The 22,363-nt window shown below is 45.0% G+C and overlaps 12 protein-coding genes and 2 non-coding genes across 14 annotated transcripts in view; 8 read left to right on the forward strand and 6 right to left on the reverse strand.

The window, feature by feature from the left end:
* Positions 1–74: 74 nt before the first annotated feature.
* HOM2 (aspartate-semialdehyde dehydrogenase) lies at positions 75–1,236 on the forward strand. Its single transcript, XM_020217088.1, has one exon. It carries the CDS (start codon positions 109–111, stop codon positions 1,198–1,200), a length of 1,092 nt encoding a protein of 363 aa, XP_020072070.1. The 5' UTR covers positions 75–108; the 3' UTR covers positions 1,201–1,236.
* Positions 1,237–1,322: 86 nt separating this feature from the next.
* Positions 1,323–2,542, forward strand: RKM5 (S-adenosylmethionine-dependent methyltransferase). The gene has a single exon (XM_020214631.1). It carries the CDS (start codon positions 1,353–1,355, stop codon positions 2,148–2,150), a length of 798 nt encoding a protein of 265 aa, XP_020072071.1. The 5' UTR covers positions 1,323–1,352; the 3' UTR covers positions 2,151–2,542.
* HNT1 (adenosine 5'-monophosphoramidase) lies at positions 2,201–2,758 on the reverse strand (the record flags this gene model as incomplete). The annotated part of the gene is made up of 2 exons (XM_020212543.1): positions 2,201–2,607; positions 2,725–2,758. The coding sequence occupies 2 exons, from the start codon at positions 2,756–2,758 to the stop codon at positions 2,201–2,203; spliced, it is 441 nt and encodes a 146-aa protein (XP_020072072.1).
* A 1,461-nt stretch (positions 2,759–4,219) lies between these two features.
* CYBJADRAFT_t47 lies at positions 4,220–4,290 on the forward strand. Its single transcript has one exon. It is a non-coding gene; the product is annotated as a tRNA-Gly (tRNA).
* An 859-nt stretch (positions 4,291–5,149) lies between these two features.
* CYBJADRAFT_t48 lies at positions 5,150–5,220 on the forward strand. The gene has a single exon. It is a non-coding gene; the product is annotated as a tRNA-Gly (tRNA).
* A 490-nt stretch (positions 5,221–5,710) lies between these two features.
* KES1 (oxysterol-binding protein KES1) lies at positions 5,711–6,994 on the reverse strand (the record flags this gene model as incomplete). The annotated part of the gene is made up of 1 exon (XM_020212557.1): positions 5,711–6,994. The coding sequence occupies one exon, from the start codon at positions 6,992–6,994 to the stop codon at positions 5,711–5,713; it is 1,284 nt and encodes a 427-aa protein (XP_020072073.1).
* Positions 6,995–8,067: 1,073 nt separating this feature from the next.
* DFR1 (dihydrofolate reductase) lies at positions 8,068–8,736 on the reverse strand. Its single transcript, XM_020213147.1, has one exon. The coding sequence runs from the start codon at positions 8,673–8,675 to the stop codon at positions 8,082–8,084; it is 594 nt and encodes a 197-aa protein (XP_020072074.1). The 5' UTR covers positions 8,676–8,736; the 3' UTR covers positions 8,068–8,081.
* Positions 8,737–8,975: 239 nt separating this feature from the next.
* Positions 8,976–9,442, forward strand: CYBJADRAFT_172042 (uncharacterized protein; the record flags this gene model as incomplete). The annotated part of the gene is made up of 2 exons (XM_020216288.1): positions 8,976–9,158; positions 9,218–9,442. The coding sequence occupies 2 exons, from the start codon at positions 8,976–8,978 to the stop codon at positions 9,440–9,442; spliced, it is 408 nt and encodes a 135-aa protein (XP_020072075.1).
* Positions 9,443–9,678: 236 nt separating this feature from the next.
* On the forward strand, positions 9,679–10,953 carry NOP53 (Nop53p; the record flags this gene model as incomplete). The annotated part of the gene is made up of 1 exon (XM_020212539.1): positions 9,679–10,953. One exon carries the CDS (start codon positions 9,679–9,681, stop codon positions 10,951–10,953), a length of 1,275 nt encoding a protein of 424 aa, XP_020072076.1.
* Positions 10,954–11,143: 190 nt separating this feature from the next.
* On the forward strand, positions 11,144–12,273 carry CYBJADRAFT_166799 (uncharacterized protein). The gene is made up of 2 exons (XM_020214632.1): positions 11,144–12,204; positions 12,254–12,273. Exon 1 carries the CDS (start codon positions 11,150–11,152, stop codon positions 11,906–11,908), a length of 759 nt encoding a protein of 252 aa, XP_020072077.1. The 5' UTR covers positions 11,144–11,149; the 3' UTR covers positions 11,909–12,204; positions 12,254–12,273.
* PXA1 (ATP-binding cassette long-chain fatty acid transporter PXA1) lies at positions 11,987–14,674 on the reverse strand (the record flags this gene model as incomplete). Its single annotated transcript, XM_020213615.1, has 1 exon — positions 11,987–14,674. The coding sequence occupies one exon, from the start codon at positions 14,672–14,674 to the stop codon at positions 11,987–11,989; it is 2,688 nt and encodes an 895-aa protein (XP_020072078.1).
* Positions 14,675–15,754: 1,080 nt separating this feature from the next.
* Positions 15,755–20,098, reverse strand: CYBJADRAFT_161515 (uncharacterized protein; the record flags this gene model as incomplete). Its single annotated transcript, XM_020213616.1, has 1 exon — positions 15,755–20,098. One exon carries the CDS (start codon positions 20,096–20,098, stop codon positions 15,755–15,757), a length of 4,344 nt encoding a protein of 1,447 aa, XP_020072079.1.
* A 428-nt stretch (positions 20,099–20,526) lies between these two features.
* Positions 20,527–20,883, reverse strand: INO4 (Ino4p; the record flags this gene model as incomplete). The annotated part of the gene is made up of 1 exon (XM_020213617.1): positions 20,527–20,883. One exon carries the CDS (start codon positions 20,881–20,883, stop codon positions 20,527–20,529), a length of 357 nt encoding a protein of 118 aa, XP_020072080.1.
* Positions 20,884–21,324: 441 nt separating this feature from the next.
* Positions 21,325–22,363, forward strand: part of CYBJADRAFT_161517 (uncharacterized protein) — a gene marked incomplete at both ends in the record, with an annotated part of 1,375 nt that continues 336 nt past the window's right edge. The window contains one exon of the mRNA XM_020213618.1: positions 21,325–22,352. Within this exon, the coding sequence (XP_020072081.1) occupies positions 21,325–22,352 (1,028 nt within the window). The remainder of the gene's footprint in view (positions 22,353–22,363) is intronic.

The raw sequence follows: 22,363 nt of genomic DNA on the forward strand, positions 1-22,363 counted from the left end.
CCGCCATTGACTCATCGAGCAAAACCTCACCGAAAACAAAAGGCACCATCACACAACCTCAACACACACTTCTTCAGCAAGAAAGCATAGATTAAACATACAATAAAGATGGCTAAGAAAGCTGGTGTTCTTGGAGCCACCGGTTCTGTTGGACAACGTTTCATTCTTCTCCTGTCGGACCACCCGGACTTTGAATTGAGCGCACTGGGTGCCTCTTCCAGATCCGCAGGCAAGCGTTATGAGGATGCCGTTACCTGGAAGCAGACCAGTCTGTTGCCAGAGAGTGCCAAGGACTTGATCGTGTCCGAGTGCACCTACGAGGCGTTCAAGGACTGTGATGTTGTGTTCTCCGGGCTGGATGCTGAGTATGCTGGTCCTATTGAGAAGGAGTTTAGAGAAAATGGGTTGGCTGTTGTGTCCAACGCAAAGAACTATAGAAGAGAAGCGGATGTTCCGCTGATTGTTCCAATCGTCAACACAGACCATCTACAAGTTGTTGAGACCAAGTTGAACGCCGCCAAGGCCAAGGGTGAGAAGCGCCCTGGATTCATCGTGTGTATCTCGAACTGTTCCACCGCTGGTCTCGTTGCTCCACTGAAGCCACTGGTGGAGAAGTTTGGTCCTATTGACCTCTTGACCACAACCACCTTGCAAGCCATCTCCGGTGCTGGTTTCAGTCCAGGTGTCTCTGGTATCGACGTCTTGGACAACATTGTCCCATACATCTCTGGTGAGGAGGACAAGATCGAATGGGAGACTAAGAAGATCCTGGGTGGCTTGAACGATGCCAAAGACGGGTTCAGCATCCTGTCCGATGACGAGATCAAGGTCTCTGCCCAGTGTAACCGTGTTGCCGTCTCAGACGGCCACACAGAGTGCATCTCCCTTAGGTTCAAGACTCAGAACAAGCCAAGCGTCGACGAAGTCAAGCAGTGTTTGAAGGAGTACGTCTGTGAAGCCTACAAGCTGGGATGCCACTCGGCTCCAAAGCAGACCATCCATGTCCTGGAGCAACCAGACCGTCCACAGCCAAGATTGGACCGTGACAGAGATGCCGGCTACGGTGTCTCTGTCGGTAGAGTCAGAGAGGACCCAGTCCTCGACTTCAAGATGGTTGTTCTCTCCCACAACACCATCATCGGTGCCGCAGGTGCTGGTATCTTGATCGCTGAGATCTTGTTGAAGAAGGGTTTGATCTAATTCTATTCTATTTGGTATTATATAGGTATCACTACTACTTCACTGTGTAGTTCGCGGACACATATAAGGGAAGATCGCTCTAAATTGGAGAGAGCAGTGTTCGTCTTAACCACCGTCAGCTTGCCTCAACGTGCTACTTGATGGTGAAGCAAATGGAGGATTTCCTCGAGGAAGTTACTCTGGATGATGTCTCTTCGCACATCTATGAGCTCTATTCCCACCCTAATGAGCACGATTTGGGGATCCAGTCGAGGACGTCAATGGTGAAGGTGACAATTGATGATGTGGACAAGGAGTTTGAATTCCAGCAGTCGTTGAGCTCGTTAAACCAGCAGGGAAGCACAACTGGGTTTGTACTATGGAGTGTTTCCATACCGTTTGTAGGGTGGATACTTAACGACAAGTTATCACCATATGATCTCAGAGGGAAGACCGTGGTGGAACTGGGAAGTGGTGTGACTGGCCTGCTGAGCTGTGCTCTGGGGCCATCTTGTAAGCACTACATATCTACAGACCAGCATCACATTCTGAAGCTACTGAAGCAGAACATTTGTTCGAACTTGTGTGATTTTGCAAGTTCTACGATGCACATTCCTAGCAACGGTGGGAAGTTGAAAGGCACCGTTGACGTTGTGGAGCTTGACTGGGAGGACCTCGACAGTGGTGTTTGGAATTTACAACAGGTCTGTAGCTTGGACTCAATTGACTATATCGTTGCCTGTGACGTTGTCTATAACGATTATCTCATACCCTTCCTAGTTGATGCAATTGCAAGGCTTTGTCACCAGACCAGTACGGTTCTGATAGCTTTACAACTTAGGCTCCCAGAGAACATCGAGCAGTTCGTCGAGCAAGTGTTGACAAGAGGACTGAGAATATGGAGGCATTTGGAGCACTGTTTAGTTCCAGAGTTGAGAGAAGGGTTCGTAATCTACCGCATAACACGTTGATATTAGAGATGGAATAGCAACTTCAGCATATTACTGTGTATACACAAGTTTCAGTATTCTCCTTTTTCAATCTTGGCCTTCAACTTCTCGTGTAGCTTACCCAGTTGTTCGAAATCGGCCTCCTTTGCTGGCCAGCCGACAATCAGCCCAGTCTTTTCATCCTTCTTTGGAATAACGTGGAAGTGAACGTGGTCAACCTCCTGGTGAGCAATTCTGCCGTTATTCTGTAGGATGTTGTAGCCAACTGACGACTCCGGGTCGTCGTTGTTCAACTCCAGCAAGTTGGCAACTTTCTTAGCAACAGGCAGAAGATCTGCAAGCGACTCATCCGACAAGTTGTGAAGCTTTGCACCATGTTCCTTTGGAATGACGAGCGCATGGCCCTCAGACGTTGGCTGGATGTCCAAGAATGAGTAAGTCTTTTCAGTTTCAAAGAGCTTGAACGAAGGAATCTCGCCTATGTTCAATGGTGTTAGTACGACGTCTATACGATGCAATTCAACTCCGGGAAGATGGGTATTGAAGAGAGAGCTCGCAGGGCACAACGAGACGATAAACAATCAAGCACACGAACCTTTGATGATTTTGCAGAAGATACAGTTTGACATTCTGTTCATGAAGCAATTGATGGACGTAGATGGTATTAGCCAATGCTTTTGGTAGATAGTGGCAGAAGGGAAGGAGAGAAATTTCAAGGGGGATGTGGTTAAATTTCAGGGCATCGCACAACGGCTCCCCCGCCCAGTTCCTTCCCCCCAGGGCTTTCAGGCTGAGCCTAGGATTTTTCCTCCAGGACTTTCAGGCTGAGCCTAGGGAGGGGACGGCGGTGAGCGTGGGCAGGACCGATCTCAATATGTGGGCAAGGAAGAGCGAATAGGGGGAGTTGAGGTTCTAACACTGTCAATTACATCATAAGGGGTGTCCAGATGGGCTCAATTGGGCTTACACATGGAGCTGGAAGTGCTCGCATGATTTGAAAGCTCTTTATAGGACGATTCAGGGTTTCAAAACTCGTGTAGTGTTGTTTAAAAGCTTTAGAGGTGACTGAATTGGATTATGTCTCAACGCAACGTTATAGCTGTAGTCCATTGTTGACGATTGAGGCCCGGTAATATGTTCTGGGATGATTTGTACTAGCTTAGGTGTCAATAAGCATTAACAAATCAGTTTGATATATTTTTTTCGAATTTTTAATTTAAAAAGAGATGGGTTCATTTTGTATCATATGATTTAATACGCCAATTAAATTGGTTTTAAAGAGAAAAGCCTTAATGTTTCAGTATTTTGTGACAATTCAGGTAGTTAGGTTGAGTATAGTTTATCTCATTAGATACAATAATGAATAACTGTCGAAAAACAACACTAAAATAGCTGTATATTCAAGCTTTGTTTAATCGCTTTTATGCGATAATATTAGGGCTTGCTGGGTCAAATGGTGACATGAAACATCAGGACACCACATCTTAGCCTGCTAAACGATATACATTGATTTGAAAGAAGGGAAAGCCCAGAAAGGACAATCGATTGTTTTGTGCTTAGCGAAGGTTAGAACGTGGTCAGACTGGATCACAGGCTCCCCTGTTGTTTCTCCAGTAGTTGAATAGTCCATTTGTTGCCCAATAGTCGAAGTGGAGGCCCATTGTTTCTCATTATTTCTGTTGCCAGATCACTCTCAGCATTCATTGAGTCGACAACGAATCTAATCATGTACTTGCTGGAGAGAATTTACGCCCACAGATTCCATAGACGATTGAATCAGTCTTTCAACGATTGACCATTATAATTGGACAAAAACGGGACAGACTACACATCACTAGCCATCAAACCTTACGATACATATACTCTCTCTGTCATGTACCGATTGCTTGCATCTAACTGTTCTTTATAATGCTTTGAACCACCTAAAACACCGCACCTGAAACATTAAATAACTATGTAGCCACTGTCTGAGGTAGTACATTCTACATCTTCAACAATAATTTACATTGCGAGCTATAAATAAAGATTTGAGCTTCAATAACCCCATTTATGCTCCTGACTCACTAAATTAATTTCTTAGTATTCAATTCGGGCGGTTAGTTCAGTGGTAGAATAAGTGCCTTCCAAGCACTAGGCATGGGTTCGATTCCCGTACCGCTCATTTTTTTTTGAATTCACGTATGCCGGCATTGAAAACTGATGCATAACCGTGCGTTCCATGCACATTCGATGAGCGGATCGTCAAAACAGCCAGTACCACTACAAACTTGTCTATGTAGTGTACACTGCGATGGATTATAGAAAACAGTTTCATCTTTCATCAAAGAAGATCAGTGTATCAATCGAGCCCGATCACGGGTTCCCCCTCTGGTTCCCCCTCTGAATCAGCATTGACTGGAAGTTGTAATTTGCTGTTCGTAGTCAGCCACCAATAGTAGGTAGGCTGACAACTGTGCCTAACAAAGTGCTACACGGAATTGGAGAGTGATGTCGACAAATTCTTGAGGTACAGTTGGTGAATGTGCCGTTACTCTTGTCCATAATATTTGCTGTCGACGAATTTTGTCTTCAATCCGAATCCCTTCCTGTCTGAGTGGACACTAAGAGAAGAGATACAACCAGAATCATTCTTCGGTATTCATCCTTCCCAGGAATAGTTCCGTTGCTCTTCGACACGGAAACCCTGTTATGTTCAGCCAAAGTACTCTTCTTCTACAGAATACACCCGACTCCTCACTTATCTGAAGCAGAACATAGCATGACTATATTTGTCACTTTCAGTGTTCACATGGATTTACCTTAGCTCTTTTGGAGCTCTGGAAAAAACATAGTCAGAAGAACTTCAATTTGAGGAGTGTTGATTATTCCAGGTGATTATACTGGCGTCGTATGGCCTCAGATACTTATCGACTAGACATTAGACCATTTCCCTAGTGCCCACATGATAAATCACCAATGATCAAAGCAATCACAACAACTCTTAACAAAACAATGCCATCTGGGCGAAACTTCAACGATCCGGGCGGTTAGTTCAGTGGTAGAATAAGTGCCTTCCAAGCACTAGGCATGGGTTCGATTCCCGTACCGCTCATATCTTTTTTTTTTCGCTCAGCGATGACTTGCACAAGGTGCCCGCACCAATGATCACGTGACTTAAACGTACTTCTTTTGACGTTGGTCTTCGTGGGCAGAATCTACGATTCATTAACGAGAGCCAGCTCACTGTGATTTGACATAGTGTACTGCTCTTGGTAATATCGACTCGTCAGTAGTCATTTCAAGACGAAAGGACTGGAAGCTTTTGCAGGTCTTTCTGTAATTTTGCTAAGTAACAGCACAATATATTTAAGAGCTCTTCGAATGAATGCAATCGCATTCAAATATCACGGGGAGGTACAACTTCTTTAATTAACACCGGAGACTTGTAGATCATATCCAACGATTTCAGCTACACTGACGTGATACAAATAGATACGAGTTTATAAGAACGGATATCTTTAAAGGCAGAAAAAGTAATAACGCATTATCATAAGAAACAACAAGATCAACAGAGAAAGGCGTTCAGAGAACAACCCACCCATCTAAACTTTGATTTCAGTTTCGTTGTCCCAGTTGGCTCTTATGAATCTCCAATGTACTGCAGGAGCAGATGCCTTGTCATCTTTATCACCAACTTGCGTACCACTGACAACGTCTCTTCTTGACAAATTTGCGAGGGAGGCCAACTCGACCAGAGGATCAGCAGCTTCACCGTTCTTTGGACTGGAATTGACATCAACTTCATCAAACCATCTCGTTTGCCAGCTGGTTCCACTCTCTGATTCCTTTTCACGCAACTCACGTTGTGCAATCTCAATAGTTGACTTCTCCTTATGGATAAGATCGTAGTTACCAATCTTGATGGCGTCGGCAACCGATTTCCAAGCCTTACGAGACTCCAAGTCGTTCTGTTCCTCAATTGGCTTAACAACAAGGTGTTCAGGGTTCTTTGAGTGGGCATCGTAGAACAACTCATCCTTTTCCTTGGAGTTACCCTTACTAATGTAGGAAATACCACTCCATTGACCAGAGATTGTATAGAGGGCGTTCTCTTTGCTCTTAGATGCGGCAAAGTCCTTGTAGATACGAGCCTTAAAACTGTTCTTCTTTCCACTAAAGTAACCCTTACCACTGTACTCTATAACGGTGATGTAACCAGAGGAGGATTGGATAAAAGAGCGACCTTCAAGTTCAACGTATGGTGAGGCAAGGATCAAACCTTCAATGTGCAACGGAGGCAAAGTACACAGGAACGTTTCACCAAGCTCCTTGAATTCCAAGATGGCATGACCGAATTGCTTAACGTTGATAGAAGTGGCAGAGATAGAAGCCCTGATACCGTTGTAACCTTGTAATTGGACTTTGTTCTTGTCGTTAAAGATGGCATAAGCAGTCTCTGGGGGATGATGTGACACCTGCTCTGACAACAAGATGGTTTCACCGAGTTTCTGGTCCTCGCTCTTGTCCACCCACTTACCCAAGAACAGTTCACCGAGGAATGGATTCAACGGCTTCTTCTCAGAACCAAGCTCCTCGTTTCTAGAGCAGTACTGCGATCTCAAAGTAGAGATAAACCATCTGGTGACTGCAACAATACGCTCAAGGGCAATTTTATCAGCGTCTGGCCCGTTCAGGGACTCCTTGTCGCCTATGAAGTTTGGTGCAATGAGTAAATCCGGATGCTCACCCCAAAACTGTGAGAACTCAGACAACGATGTCGAAGACAGAATGAAGGGAGGCGCAGTCAGCGAGGACAAGTCACCATTGTATGAAGCGATGGACTTGAGAAATGACGTCCAAGATGAAGATTTGGATGCGTCTGTCATTTTGTCCTGGTTGTGAGAGTGTTTTCTGAACTTCACGGTGGGCAAATCTTTCCTATAATTTAAATTTCCCTCTTTTTCAAATTGGCTAGTACTTGCCCCTTTTGATCAATTGAACAGTGGAATCAGAGGATAATGTCCAATAACCTTGTCCAAGTGTGTTGACGTCTTAATAATAAATTAAGAAAAAGGCAACAAGAGAGAGAAAGAGAGAGAGAGCGAGAGGGCAAAAAAGGGAGTAAACGAGAAGAGGCACAGGGGGAATTTTTGCTGAAAAATCAACTTTGGAAATCCCGGTGGTCGTGGTTTTGTGCTGCTAATGATAAAATGTGCCTATGCGAGTAAGACAATGGACAAAAAGTTCAAGTTCTAAGTTTGGGACTTGGACAAGGGACAAGTCAAACAGAGCTTTATAGATGTGAGTTGACTAGAGGATTTATATAAAATGGGTTAAGAGGAGTATTTAAAAGGACAAAATTGGGGTCCATCACGGTTTCGACGTCTCAACGACAGGAAGTCTCCTGTCCAAAAAAGCGTCTGCCCAACGAGGAACACCAACGCGTCCACTTTTTTTTTTGCTTTGTTGTTGTCCCTAATTTTTTTGTCCCGTGTCATTGTGCCTTGTTCTGTTCAAGTTGATCCCACTCTCTGATCCCGCTCCCTGCCTAGCCTACATAGAACTTTCTTTGCTTCTTATTCGGCCATATGAGAGTATTGGAAAAACCTTCCGATGTTTGTCCTTTTCTTACGGCTGAAATCAAATTACCCTGGTATTACCGCCTAGAGACTCGTCATTTGATATGTAGTCTTGGGACAGTTTGTGTCCGTTTTCCCCTTCGATTTGTCCTGAGCTCTTTTCCGCGGTGGGGGGGGGGTGCTACTTCCCTTAGCGCGCCGGTTTAGACTTATTTCACGCTAAAATGTATGTCGTTGTGTTGCGTGAGAGGGAAAAAGGTATACAAGGCTCGGTTCTTGTGCTTCCCGTGTTGCCGAGATAAAAATATGTGTCTTTTAAAGACAAGTCACGTGAGTAGGATCAACATGACGATTCATTGCAGTAAAAGATTATTAGTACTCTTACACATGGCGTTTATTTCAACTTATATAATGTGAATTCGTATTGGAAGGTGCCTTCTGTTTGTTTTTCATCCGGCTTGAAACCCAGGTGTTGCTCCAACGCGTCTCTTGATGTCTTTGTATAGTTGTCAAGGATGAATTCCTTGCCCAAGAAGGTATCCATGGGGACTTCAACGTCTTGAGAATTGCTATAGACCTCAGTTATGAGTAAATCGTCAACCAACTTGTTGTAAAGACAGTGGTTGTACAGCTGGGCACCCCCCATGATAAACACTCTGTGGATGGTATCCATGGAGTTCAAAGCGTCCAGTGCGCTCTCAACCGTGTTGTAATAGTGGACGTTGTCCTCATTGGGCAAGTTACTCAAGGTTGAGCTAATGATGACATTCAACCTGTTTGGCAAAGGTCTGAATTTAGCGGGAATGGATTCCCATGTGTTTCTACCCATTATAACAGCATTCTGATGCCCAGTTGGCGCGTTCGTAGTAACTGTCTTGAAGTACTTCATCTCATTGCGAAGCTTCCAGGGCAGGGCATTTTTGAAGCCGATGCCAAATTCAGGAAATAGCGTAGCAACGATTAGTGATAACGGTTTACCTTTGGACATTTCTTTGGTTGATTATTTGTCTCTATCCTGATACGTGATCACGAAGACTTTCTTATCCACCGATTAACGACTGCTTTAATGAGTGGATTGTTTTAATGTCTATGACGCGCTCTTTTATTGACTTTTTGCAGATCCACGAGTGTGTGCGGGAGCGCAAAAAAAGTAAGCGATGTCTTCAAGTGAAGAGACAAGACATAGGACAAGGGACAAGACACAAGACACAAGGGACAAAATATATCACATTGGACACGACGTGAAGTCAGCATTAGCCACTACAAAACACAAGAGGAACTCGACGAAATGACCACAACAAGCTCACATATAATCTCACCTCCATTCGCTGAAGACGTTCAACTCCTCTTGAACGTGCCAAAGCACAAACCGATTCTGGGGCATAGGAACAAGGTTGCGATATCAGTGTTCATAGCACCACCAGGAACAGCCAATGTGCCAATTGGGTGCTATATCTATGGACTATACGACGTAAGGACCACTATAACCACTCTACACAATCGAACACCGACTAACAGTTACACCACCAGATACGAAGAAGCCAGGTCTACCAGACGACCCTCAACAATAGCCAGGAGCCCCTGTTCGACATGACCAAGAGGATCTCTCATGTCATTACGAAAAAGTACCAGTGCCCAACCTATGTGTGTTGCACTGGTGGCATCGATCCGTTAGCAGTCTTGGGAATCATCAAGGAACTGATAACGATCATCAACGAGCAATGGACCGACGAAGACAACGCAGGACAACCATAGCCCACCATAGTCAGCAACAATATACAAAGCATTGGAGTTTCATTAGATCAAACTTGTACCCACATACTCAGGCTACGTTCCCTTACTAAGTATGCCGAATGCGGAAATGGTTATGAAGCCCGCGACGATGAAATTTTTTTTCCCACTTCCTCTGCGATGAGCTTCTTGCACTCTTCACTTTAATCCCCATCGCCTGGTACAATTGAATAGGTTAGCCAAGGGCCGTGTGGATCAAAATGTCATCTTTGAACAGACCTCAACAGAAGAAGCAACCGAGCCGTAAGGGTAAGAAGGCTTGGAGAAAAAACATCGACATTGACGACATAGAACAGGCTATTGAAGAGCGTCGTGATGAAGTGATTGCATTTGGTGAACATGCCGACGATTTGGACCATGACAAGCTGTTCACGATTGACGTTGCTGGTGATGAAAAGCTTGCGAAGAAGAAATCTGTCAAATCATACAAAGTCACAAAGAGCTCGGAGATCTTGGCCCAGAGATCGAAGGCTCCGGGTTTTGTCAATGCTCATAAGAAGAGTGATGACAAAGTTGGCGGTGTGAAGAAGAAAGAGATCCATAGACTGATGAAGTTGGCAGGCAGGGTACAAGGTGAGTCACAGGTGAAGACCATAGTTGCCAAAGAAGGTATCATTAATACACCTGCGTACGATGTTTGGGGAGAAGTTCAACCACAGCATAAGAAGTCGAAGAAGGACAATGTTTCTAAACCAGAGATCTTGGAGAAATTCAGCTCCACAAGCTGGACGAAGGCTAAGAACTTACCAAAGACCATCAAACATGCCCCATTAAAGGTCAGAGACTTTGAAAAGCTGCCGCATGCGGGTAAATCCTACAATCCATCTTTGGACTCCTGGAAGTCTTTGATTCAGAGAGAGTTTGAGAATGAGAACGAGAAGGAGCAGAAGAGATTGGCATTAGAAGAGCACAGGGAGAAGATTCAACTTTTGATTGAAACACTGGAGGCTAAGGAGGAAGACGATGATGGTAATGATGACGACGAGGATGATTCAGAAGAGGAGGAGAAGGCCGAAGACAGCACCTCTCTTTCCTTGAATAAACCAACTGCTCTGAAAAAGAAGACCAAGACCCAGAGAAACAGGCAAAAGAGACACCAAGAACGTCTGGAGTTGGAGAAACAACTCAAAGATCTGAAACACCATATCCACGAGTTGGAAAAACTGCCAGTATACGAACAACAAGTCATCACTGCAGTGACGAAGAAGGACAACTTTGACCATGAAAAGGATCTGGTTGCAAAGAGAAACAAACTTGGATCCAAGTACAAAGTTGAGGATTCCATGGTTGAAGTGAAACTCAGCGACGAGCTATCCGATTCTCTAAGAAAGTTGAAAGCTGAAGGTAACTTGCTCTACGACCAGATGAGATCCATGCAAAGTAGTGGTAAGATTGAGACCAGAAGACCAACCAAGCAGAAGAGAAAATACTCTCCAAAAATCACTGAGAAATGGACCTATAAGGATTTCAAATGAGTACTGGGGTTTTCCGGGATTTAAGGAAATATTAGCGTATATTTTACATGTAGTTATCCATCATTATCGTACTATATTAGTATACCACTAATGTTGTTGATACATCCGGACACCACCACTACTTTGGAGAGCTTTTAGTCCGAGCTTTCAGCAGCAGTAGCCTCCATCTCAGAATGAGCTGACAGTGCGACGGACGATGGCTGCTGGACACTTGGTCATTGTTCCAGGACACGGGATATGGAGGGGCACAAACAAAGGAGAAGCCTCCGAGGATTGGCTTTTGGAACCGTTCCAAGTGGAAGGCCATGATCACCTGTACTTCATCAAGCATATAGAAACTGCGCTGCGGTTAGCAGACGACGATTCTGAAGCAATTGTGATGTTTTCTGGCGGACAGACCAAGAGACAGGCTGGGTGTATGTCAGAGGCACAGAGCTACTATCTGCTGGCCAGAGAGCTGGTCAATGAGTTGGAGTTGAGAAATTTGGACGAATCCTTGGAGAGATGCCATACAGAAGAGTATGCACGGGACAGCTTTGAGAACGTGCTGTTTAGCATCGCAAGATTTAAGGAGATTACTGGATCGTACCCTGAGAGAATCACTATACCAGGGTTTGAGTTTAAGAGAGAAAGGTTCATGAATCATCATTTCAAAGCGTTACAATTTGACCTCAACAACGTTACGTATATAGGGTTAGGGCCTAAGCCTGATTACGACGAGCAGAGTACGCAATGGCTCAAATACTTTGACGATTTGAAGAAGGCAGAGTATAAGAACGCCGTAAGCCAGTTCACCAAGGACCCTCTGGGGAATGGCCCTGTTCTTGGAAGTAAAAAGAAGAACAGAAACCCGTTCAATAGACAACATGGTTATCTAATCTCTTGTCCAGAGTTGCAACCTTTGTTTGGAGATTCAGAGGGACTGGATGCTTATACCCCACCATGGACAAAGTGATTATGATCATTAGAGCGAGAATGATATATAATAGTAAAGCTTGTATTAGACACATAACTCTCCTAACATAGCACTGTTTCACTTAGACGTTGGTGGCTTCTTGGATACAGCCTTCTTCAGGGTATTCTTCAGCCCACGGCCTGGCTTGGATGGTGGTTTTGATGATGATGTAGAGGATGATGATTTTGAAGACGAATTAGAAATGATAGACGGTGATCTCTTTAAGGAACTCAATGAAGGCTTTGGCGATGGCTTAGAAGGCCTTGGACTTCCTCCAGAAGTAGTAGTTGTATTTGAAACATTCACAGGAGAAGGACGTCCAAGATTGGCACCAGGTTTTGCCAAAGGCTTTGGCAAAGGCTTTGCTGATGGTTTCGAAGTCGCATTTGAAATGGTAGCGGGTTCAGTCTCAATTTCCTGAATAACCTCTACTGAAGACTCAAGCATCTTTGAAGCAGTAACAATTGTGTCGTTAACCTCGTGGCCATCAAGTAACAACTCTAACGTGTGCTTGCGCCCTTCAAGCTTAGCAACGTCCTTAAGTTTCTCTTCGATCTGTTTAATCTCCTTTTCGATAGAAGTAATGGCTTGGTCAGAACCCATCGTTTCAAATATCCAATCACCATTCTCTTGAATTTCCAATAGATAATCATGGTATTTAATCAACAAAGGACGATGAGACAACGTGATGAAGGCGAACTTCTTCTGTTTCAACAAATCAAACAAATACGCCTCAATATCGGAACTAATTGCGTTGGTTGCCTCATCCAAGATGACAAACTTTGGATTCTTGAACAAGATTCTTGCAAACTGTACTCTTTGCTTTTCACCACCGCTCAACACGTCTTTCCATTCTTGAACTGAATCAAGATAACTCAATCCACATTCACGATCCAACAAGTATTCAAGCTTGACCTCTCTCAATATTTGAACCAAGTCAAGATCAGTAACACCTCTATCCAACATGTCTGCATAGGAAAGGGGATAAATTATTTGATCTCTTAGCGTTCCTGTACTGAAGTAAGGTCTCTGAGGTAGGTATATGACATCATCTTCACTTGGCTTCGAAAGTAAACCATCATACAATGGCCATAATCCTGCAATGATTCTTTCAATTGATGTCTTGCCACAACCATTCATACCCAAGATCAAAATACTTTGATTACTCTTCAAGCTGAAGTCCAATTCCTTGATGAGTTTAATCCCATCATGACCGTTCTTTGAAGGGATAATAACATTGATCTTCTCAAATCTTAAACCGTTGTAATGGTATTGTACAGTACCTCTTAACGTATTCACGTCGGACTCATCACCATAGTTGAACTCGGCAGCATGAACTTGATGAAGAACAGTTAGCAAAGTGAACACCCTGTCGGTATAGCCTGTCAATTTGGAGATATCCTTGAGAGAGTACATCAATCTTGAACCTGCATCAGCCATCGAAAGCATCAATCTCTTATTCACAATGAACTGGCGCATATTTCTATCTTCTGTACTTCTTTTGACATCATCTTGCAAAGATGCCAAAAAAATAGGAATCGAGATGTAGAGATATCCTAAAGCGGACCAAGTATACTTCAATAGATAATCTTCAAGGAAAGTATAGCGTACTTTAATTCTGTTGATCTTGAAGATGTGGTCCATCATGTTGTTGTACACTTTGTTGATCTTGATCTTCTCCAACATGGTTCCATTATAGAAGGCAATTTCTTCACCGTTGTTGATCAAGTTCAAGTGGTCATTATAGTATTCACCTTCTAACGAGGACTTCTCCTTGCTCAATTTTCCAAAGGGAGGGGTGAAGCATTTCAATATATAAGCCGTGGTGAAATAATTCACAAAGATACCTGTGATACCAGCTGTACCCAGGTTATCTCTGAGATAAACTGCAAAGAATACCAAGTCCATCATTGGCTTACCAATGTTGGAGAATAAGGCAGCAAGGGACGATGCAAACCTGTCAACGTCTCTGGTGATGAAGTTATCAATGTCCTTCACCGCACGGTTGTTGAACATCACCTTGTAATAGACCATTCTACTATCCAAATACATGTCATGGATATATCTCATCAAGTTCGTTCTGAAGTTACTTGCAATGGTTTTCACCAAGTATTTGATAATACTGTTGGTGTATGAGGAAGGAACAGCCATCAGAAACCAGTACACCAAGTCTCTCATGAAGTTCTTGAACTTACCACCAATGATATCCTTAACGATCTGACCGTCTAGCTTAGCAATGAGCAAGCTCAGCCACGTTCTCAAGATCAAAAAGAAGAACTGTGCCACGAGCAACAGCGTATTCCTATCCTTGAAGCTTGGAATCAATATCTGCCACACAACCATCAACTGATTCAGGAATTTCGAGCTGAACATCCGATCTCCGTCCTTCTTCATGTTCTTAGCAAAGTTCTTGAACTTGAACTTGTCCCTTTCAAACACCTCAGGCTCCGTGGGCTGGATGAGGACCCTCTTCTGTCTATTCCTATAAGGAATGAACAACTGCCTGGCACCATTGCTCAACAGCATCGACGACGATCTTCTGTACAACGGCCTCGAATCCCTCTTATCCTTGAAGTCCGTGATCACCTTGTTCAGCACGTAGCCAATGCCAATAACACCAGACGACAGCAGCGTGGCCAGGAAGATGACAACATGCCTGGACGGATGCTTCCTGTTCTCCTTGTATAGCTGGACCAGGTTCGTGATGATGAGCCTCCACTCTTTCTCGCGGATCCTCGGATCAGTTAGCTTGGACAGTATCGACATCTGTGGTGTTCTCTGTTAGCGCTCTGTTTGCTTTCTGTTAGCGCCCTGTTTGCTCTCTGCTTCCTCTTTGTAGCTCAGCGAGTTGGTGAAAGTAAGCCGGACGAGGATAAAAAGGGCAAACACACACAAAATCCCCGTCCCCTTCGCCAACGGTTTTGCGGGGGGGGGGACACCGCATCAGGCAAATGGGGGGATTTGTTTACTATGTGTTTTGCTAATTAGCCGTGGGGATTTCTCCGTTTGGATGGTTTGACACATCCAGACACCAATCTTGGGGGGGGGGGGAGAGGGAGCTCGGGATAAATGACGTCATTGGTGTTTTTGATGATTGCCAGGGAGACACCATCTTTGTTACTTCAGCAACGGGCGGGTTATTAGTTGTTGTGTTTATGGGCAGTATGAGCTTCACCGTTAGTGCGGACTTCATCATTGGTGTATAGTGAGTTGTTATTGGCTGCTTATGCTGGTTTGACGCTGTGGAACGTGGCTGGACCTCATTTCGTGTGTTGGTGATCTCTCTGGACAAAAGCTTTGATGCTCATCTGAGACGATCCTGTTTAAAGTCAGTGATGTCTGCTGCTGGTTGTATACCTCTATTCTGATATTGACCCTTTCTTCCACGTACATTTACCTCTTAGCTCACATCTCAGATGACTGACAGTGCCTAAGTGGCTCTTGGATACTGTGCTTGTTGGAAGATGGCCCTTAATGCGCCCCAGCACTGGTCATTGCGACATTCGTGATCTCCAGCAGTGCTAGACATTTGGCGTCAATGATGGTGTCAGCTGACTGCCAGTCCTTTGAGCTGCTCACAACCTACATATATGGTACTCTCAGAGATCTAGCACCCAGTTGAGTGCTTACCCTGGCTCAGAGTCCTAGGCGATCTCAGCATATGATTCGTTTGTAGCAGTTATGGCACCAAGGGCTGACACATGGTGATGGCTATCCTATTTCACCTTAGCAGTCCGTACAATCATACACAAGGTCTAGATTTAGAGCAACAAAGCACATTTCAATAATATGTGGATGTCTTATAAAGTACAAGCCATAAGAGTCAAATGGAAGTTTTATTTAATCTTACTCAACAACATATCTATCATCCCTGCGTTGTTGAATTTGGGCAAGGAATGGAAGCCCACCTCCAACAGAAGCCGGCGCAGATGGTGGAGATCCACTTGGAGCGGAGATAGATGGCATTGGAGGAGGAGGAGGAGCGCTTGCTTCTGGCAGAGGTGGTGGTGGTGGAACACTGACTTCTGGCAGAGGTGGAGGCGGTGGAGCACTGACTTCTGGCAATGGTGGAGGAGCAGGAGCACTCACTTCAGGCAATGGTGGTGGTGGTGGAGCACTGACTTCTGGAAGAGGTGGAGGAGCAGGAGCACTCACTTCAGGCAATGGTGGAGGAGGAGGAGCACTCACTTCAGGCAATGGTGGTGGTGGTGGAGCACTCACTTCAGGCAAAGGTGGTTCTGATATAGAAGCCCCCACAGAACTAACATCTGGAATAGATGGTGGGCCAACCTCTGGTAGTGATGGAGTATCCAATAGCGGAATTGGTGGTGCAACGATGGCAGGTGCCTCATAAGATGGAGCAGAGACAGGTGAAGGAGCAGTAGGCGTTGCGAACTGATCAACTTCTTCGGTTTCTTGGGAGGCAAACGATGCAATACCCTGTGGAATCGGTGGTGCATCAGAAACAGGCACACTGGAAGCTTCAACCACTGGTGCTGGCGTTGGAAGAGAAACCGTATCAGGAGATGCCACAGAGGAAGTGAAAGACCCAGGTATGTCAGTAAACTCATCTGTGCCTGGAGTTTCTCTGGATACAGATTCAGTCGATGGGATGGCAGGAGGAGCCAAAGGCACGGCAGGTGGAGCAATTGGAATAGGTGGTGGAGCCACAGAGGTAACTGTCTCAGCAACAGGGATAGGTTGTGTTTCATCTGAGGCGTGTGACACGGAAGCAACTGGAGTTAGTTCCGAAGCTGGTAGAGGAGCAGGTGGAACAGCAGGTGGAACAGCAGGTGGAGCCACAGGTACTGGTGGTTCAGATGCAGATGGAAGTGATCCAGCAATTGGAACAGGTACTTCAGTAGTATGTGTGCTTATCGTAGGCAAAGGAGCTGCAATAGGCACTGGTTTAGCTGCTGGTTGACCCAACTGTTTATCCTCCTCCTTAGGTGTATTCAATTGTGATGTGGATCTCGCTGGTCCCATGCCTGAGAACAATAGGCCAGCTAGATGTGCAGCTCCTTGACGATTAGGCAAACTATCATCGTCAGATTGATTGTTCACTTCATCATCAGACCAACCATCGTCATCGTCGTCATAGCCTCTTTGAGCCTTTCTCTGTGCCTCAATCTTGTTTTGATCAAACAATGGCTTAGAATTTGATTCAGCTGGTTTGTTATAAGTCTCTGGTCTGCCAAATGGATTGTTGGAAGAAGTACTTGGTGCTGAGGAGTTCTTTGCAAATGGATTGGTGTCATGATGCTGTGGTGCTGTTGGTGGAGCAATATCTGGTTTTGGTGCCTCCTTTGGTGCCTCCTTTGGTGCCTCCTTTGGTGCCTCCTTTGGTGCCTCCTTTGGTGCCTCCTTTGAGTTCGTTGGCTTCGTAGGCTGAGGAGTAAAAGTCTTCACAGGTGGAGCAGAAGTATAGGATGCTTCCTCATCCTCCTCAGCCTTTTCTTCCTCTTCAATTTGACGACGGAGCTCTGCCAATCTAGCCTCCTTTTCAGCCTTTCTCTTTAACTTCAGAGCCTCGAGCTGTTGACGTAATTTCTTTTCTTCCTCATCTTCTTCATCATCATCATCATGACTTACCAACGTTTTGGCAGACGATCTTGCAACAGGTGGAGGCGGAGGAGCATGTGCCTTCACAATTGCTGGTTGTGAAGGCTGAACAGGTTGCTTTGCAACCACTGGAGGAGTACTCGTCACCTCTTGAGGTGCTTCATGTTGTGGAGGAGATGGTACTGCAGGCGACGGAACAGCAGCAGACGTAGTGGATGGTGCACTCGAATCACTGGCAGAGTCATCATGTTGTCTTCTATGAATACCAAACTTTGCCAACTTCTCACTCATTCTCTTTTTAGCCTGTTCCTTGATGTAAGCAGCTCTATCAACAGGTGCCTTCAAAGCATGTGAAGCGTTGGACAAGGTAGCAGAAGGTGAAAAAGAGTGGCCAGCAGGAGTCGACGCCGAAGTTACAGAAGACGACGACACCTTTGGTGCAGAGTATGACTGTGTTGACGATAATACATTAGCATTTCTCAACTCTCTGAGGAAGGATGCAACTTCTGGCTGAACATCGAGGCCTAGCTCAAATTTTCTGTACCCAGAAGCATCACCATCTCTGCTTAGAACTCCTTGAGAGCCGGAGGCCAGATCTTTGATGCTCTTCTCAATGTCATAGATGATAGCCTGATTTTCCTTGTTCTCTTGTTTTACCCTGGTGACATGGTCATTGTAGTCCCTCTCTTGCTTTTCAAAGTCAACGTCAGCACCAGCAGTTGGTTTACCAGTTAAAGCTTGCATTCTTTGGGCCAAAAGAGCCTTCGACTTTGCTTTTCTTTTATCAGCTTCAGTCACCTCGCCATTTGGACCAGTGCCAATGATCGAGCTTGGATGCTTGATGCTATAGAGCTCAATCTTGGAATTTGTGATATCGTTGTCAATACGAGAGATCTCACGAATCAAATCTGGAACCTTTGACGTCAATTGGTTCAACTTGTCTTTCAACTGCAGACGATCTGTGCCGGCACTGGTTGCTGGGAGTGCTCTGATTCTACTTTTCAACTCTTCAATTGATCTCATATCTCCACCATTCTCCTGTAGTGATGAGCTACTCGAATCAAGTTGTCCCTGTATGAAGTCCAATTCTGATTTCTTCTGTTCAATTTTGGCCTTGATCAGCTCCAAATCAGCTCCACTTTCAGGAGCAGCCCTTCTTCTATTCTCAGAAGGTTTTATTTCGTCATCATTGTTTTGGAAGGTTGATGAACCGAATGGTTTCTTAGAGAATGCAGGGGTTTTCAACTTCATGGTGTCTTTAACGTCGTCTATGAGTTGTGTGCTCTTAGGGACCAAAGAGTCTGGTAGTCTATTTGGCAAGTCATGCCCGTTCAGCTTTTTATAGATCAACCACATCCCCAAGGAGAACTGTTCTCTGTTCAATTTTGGGCTGTCATTGACGTTAACCAAGTTCCACACTTTCTCCAATTCTGCACGGTTGAGACCAGACTTTCTAAAGATCTCAGAGCATGTCGCACCGTCCAATAGTCCTGTCTTTGATCTATCGTACGAGTCAAAGATCTTGTTAAATAACTGCCTCTCTTGGGGCTTAATGAACTCCTGATGCTGATAATGGTTTTGGCCGTACTGTTGCAAGTTTTGGAATCCAGTCTTCTGAGGTTGGAGCAGATTCGTCTGGAAGAAACTGTTATTACCGACACCGGTCTTTTGAGCAGTCAAAGGTGCCATGTAGCCCGTGGCCTGTGGCTGCAAAGGCTGGAACCCAGTAGACTGAGGTTGCAACAACGGAGCAGAGAAACCGGTGGATTGTGGTTGTAATGGTTGTGGCTGAATCCCTGAAAAACCAGTAGTCTGAGGAGCCAAGGGTTGACTATACCCTGTGACCTGAGCCTGTAGAGGTCTGAATCCAGTGGATTGAGGTTGCAGTGGTTGATAGCCAGTCAGCTGAGCCTGTAGGAAAGAAGTCTGTGGCATAGCAGGAACACCACCTGTGGGTGTAGGGATTCCAAACTGTAGCCCATTGAGCGAGTTCATGTTGTCAAACGGGGTCTTTGCCTTTGGCTGAGATTCATCAGGCACGGTGAAGTTGATCGCATCGATAAACCCTTCAACCTCCTTCTTAATCGACTGATCCAGCTGGTACGGCAGTTGACGAGTCTGTAACGCCTTTCCAACCAAGTACAGCGCAAGGGCAAACTCAGGGAACAACAATTGACCAGACTTGTTCAAATCAGACAACTCCCAGATCTGTGCCAACTGCTGTGGCTGTAGTCCAGATCTCATCAAGATGTCCCTAGCAGCATCGGCCGTGATGGAGTTCGAGCCCTTGCCAACAGCACTGCGGAAGATCTGCTCATACTGCTGCTGATCAGCAGCGGTGATGAAGGATAGTCGAATGTTTGGGATCTTCAGCTCGTTGTTCTTTGGAATCTGTTGAGAAGCAGAGTAGAACCCGGTCTGTTGTTGTTGGACATATCCAGTCTGCTGTGGTTGGACATATCCAGTCTGCTGTGGTTGAATGTACCCGGTCTGTTGCGGTTGAACATAGCCTGTTGGCTGAGAGTACAACGGTTGTTGCTGCTGCTGCTGGAAGCCCTGTTGATATTGGGGTTGAATACCAGTCTGCTGAGCATACAACGGAGCGCCTTGACCGAAGTTGTTATACATCGTTCTCTTTAGTTCAAAACAATTGGTGGCCAGCGGATATATAAAGTTTCGGTCTCGTAATGGGTTGTCCTGTCTTTGTCTCTTTTTTTGGGTTTTTTGTCCGGCTCAAATGTCTTTGGAAGGGGGGGGGGGGGTTCAGTTTAAAGCGTTGATTTTGTTTTCTTTGTCGATTTCAGTTTGGACCGATAGGGGGGAGTACGGACAAGTTCACAGGATTTTTCAACTTGTTCGCTATTTTCATGGTGGATGGACAAAACCGGAGATTTCGCCATGACGAGAACGTTTAAATGTCTGGGGGGACTAGCGCTTAGATTGCAATGAACATTGCCATTAGAGACTAAGTTATTGGAAGAATCTATACGTATCATTAAGTTTATAATTATGTCATTACATCGGTGGGGATCGTTAAAATTGAACCAAGGAAAGTCTCAAACCTCCTCCAAGTTTTCTGGTGGTTTGACTTGAAGCTCTGGGGGTACCTGAATGCCTTTGTCACGAAGCAGCCTCAAAAGTGTCTGGTGCTCGACATGGAGTTCCTTAAGATAATCAGCAGATTTGGATAGCACGAGTATCTCTGAGCGAGAATGTTCGGGGCTCAACTCAGGGACGAGCTCTGTCAACCTCTCGAACGCTTCTCGAATAGCTTTTCTTCTCTTCTGTTCACTTTCAATATGATTCTTTTTCTTTTGTTCATCGGTGAGGTGGGGCGTCCTCTTCGTATCCTGTGGTTTCACGTCTGGCACAAGGGACGTGTCACCATGTTGTGCGATGGAAACTTCAGACATGGCTTGTCCTTTTGACTTATTTAACGAATGGATCGATTTGTCCAAAGTGGCTTTGCCTATTTAGAGACACGCCTTGAAATTAGCGTTAATTGTTTAAGTGTAGAATTGTTGCACAGGGAGAAGAACTGGCTCAGGACAAAACGCACAGTATGCGCGTCGCGGTGAAGGATTTCCCACCTCTTTGAAATTCAAATAATCCCGCTTTTTTTTTGTCTTTGTCTTTAAGTCCACGCTTTGACACGTAGTTCCCTTGTGTCTTCAATCTGGACAATTCACGCCAACAGAATTAGGCTATTTGGTGATCAATAGGCTAGACATATTCAAATTGGACAACTATCTGGTCAATATCAGTCAAGTACTGCAAACCACCCTCAATTCTCTATTCCCATATAACTCAAGATTGGACTCCTGACACTACTGTTAGCTGGATATCTCGTCAAAATGTCCTCATCATTGACATCGAAACTCAACTTCTCCAGCTTAAACGTGCCACCGGCAACCAGAGCTCTGCTGATCACGTTGACGCTGGGTACTGTGCTGTTACAATTCTTGAAGAATAACATGTACAAGGCGTTGGTATCCTCAGGTGAAACGGATATCAACATGGACTATATCATTGTTCCCTTCTTGCAACTGGTTCCAAACCATACGTTATGGCATCCGTGGACTGTTATCACTGCGCTGTTTGTCGATACCTCTGTGTCAAGATACCTCGTGTCGTTGTTCTTCATGTTCTTTGCTGGAAAGTTCATCGAGAGATCGTGGTCCAGTAAAGAACTCGTCAGGTTCGTTCTCATCGTGGGTGGAGCTGCCAACTTGTTGACATCGATCGCTCTCATATTTTCGAACCTGATCTTCGGCAATGAGTTCTTCAATATCCCAGTTGACGGGAACTTGTGTTTGTTGGTCTCTTACCTGGTTGTTTTGAAACAATTGATCCCAGAACACTCTGTCGTGCTCTTCAAAGGTGTTCTGCAATTCAGAGTGAAACATATTCCTTTCTTCGTTCTCATCGTTGTCACTGTCATTTCATCTGTGACGGCATCGAGCAGCCCAGCTCTACAAGCCTGGATCGGTCTCATAGCCTCATGGACCTACCTTAGATTCTTCCAATCAAGTGTCGCTGACCCTCTTTTACCACAACACAATAACGTGGTAGGTGTTAGAAGAATATACGGAGATGCCTCTGAGACTTTCAGCTTTGTTCATTTCTTCCCAGATGTCTTTGCCCCAATCCTTGGACCGATCTTCAACCAGTTTTACGAGACTCTAGTTCAATTGAATATCTTGCCTAGATTCAACGAAACTGACATCGAACAAGGTAATATCATTGCCAGCAGACGTCTAACTGGCCATGCGTCTCATGAGCCGGACACAAGAAATGCTGCTGAGAGAAGAAGACAAGTTGCTCTCAAGGTTTTAGAGGAGAGAATTGGCGAGGATGCTACAAGAAGAGAGACCACCCCGGTGTCAACACCAG

The sequence above is a fragment of the Cyberlindnera jadinii genome (assembly GCF_001661405.1).
Source record: "Cyberlindnera jadinii NRRL Y-1542 unplaced genomic scaffold CYBJAscaffold_3, whole genome shotgun sequence".
In the NCBI taxonomy this organism is placed as follows: Eukaryota; Fungi; Ascomycota; class Saccharomycetes; order Phaffomycetales; family Wickerhamomycetaceae; genus Williopsis; species Williopsis jadinii.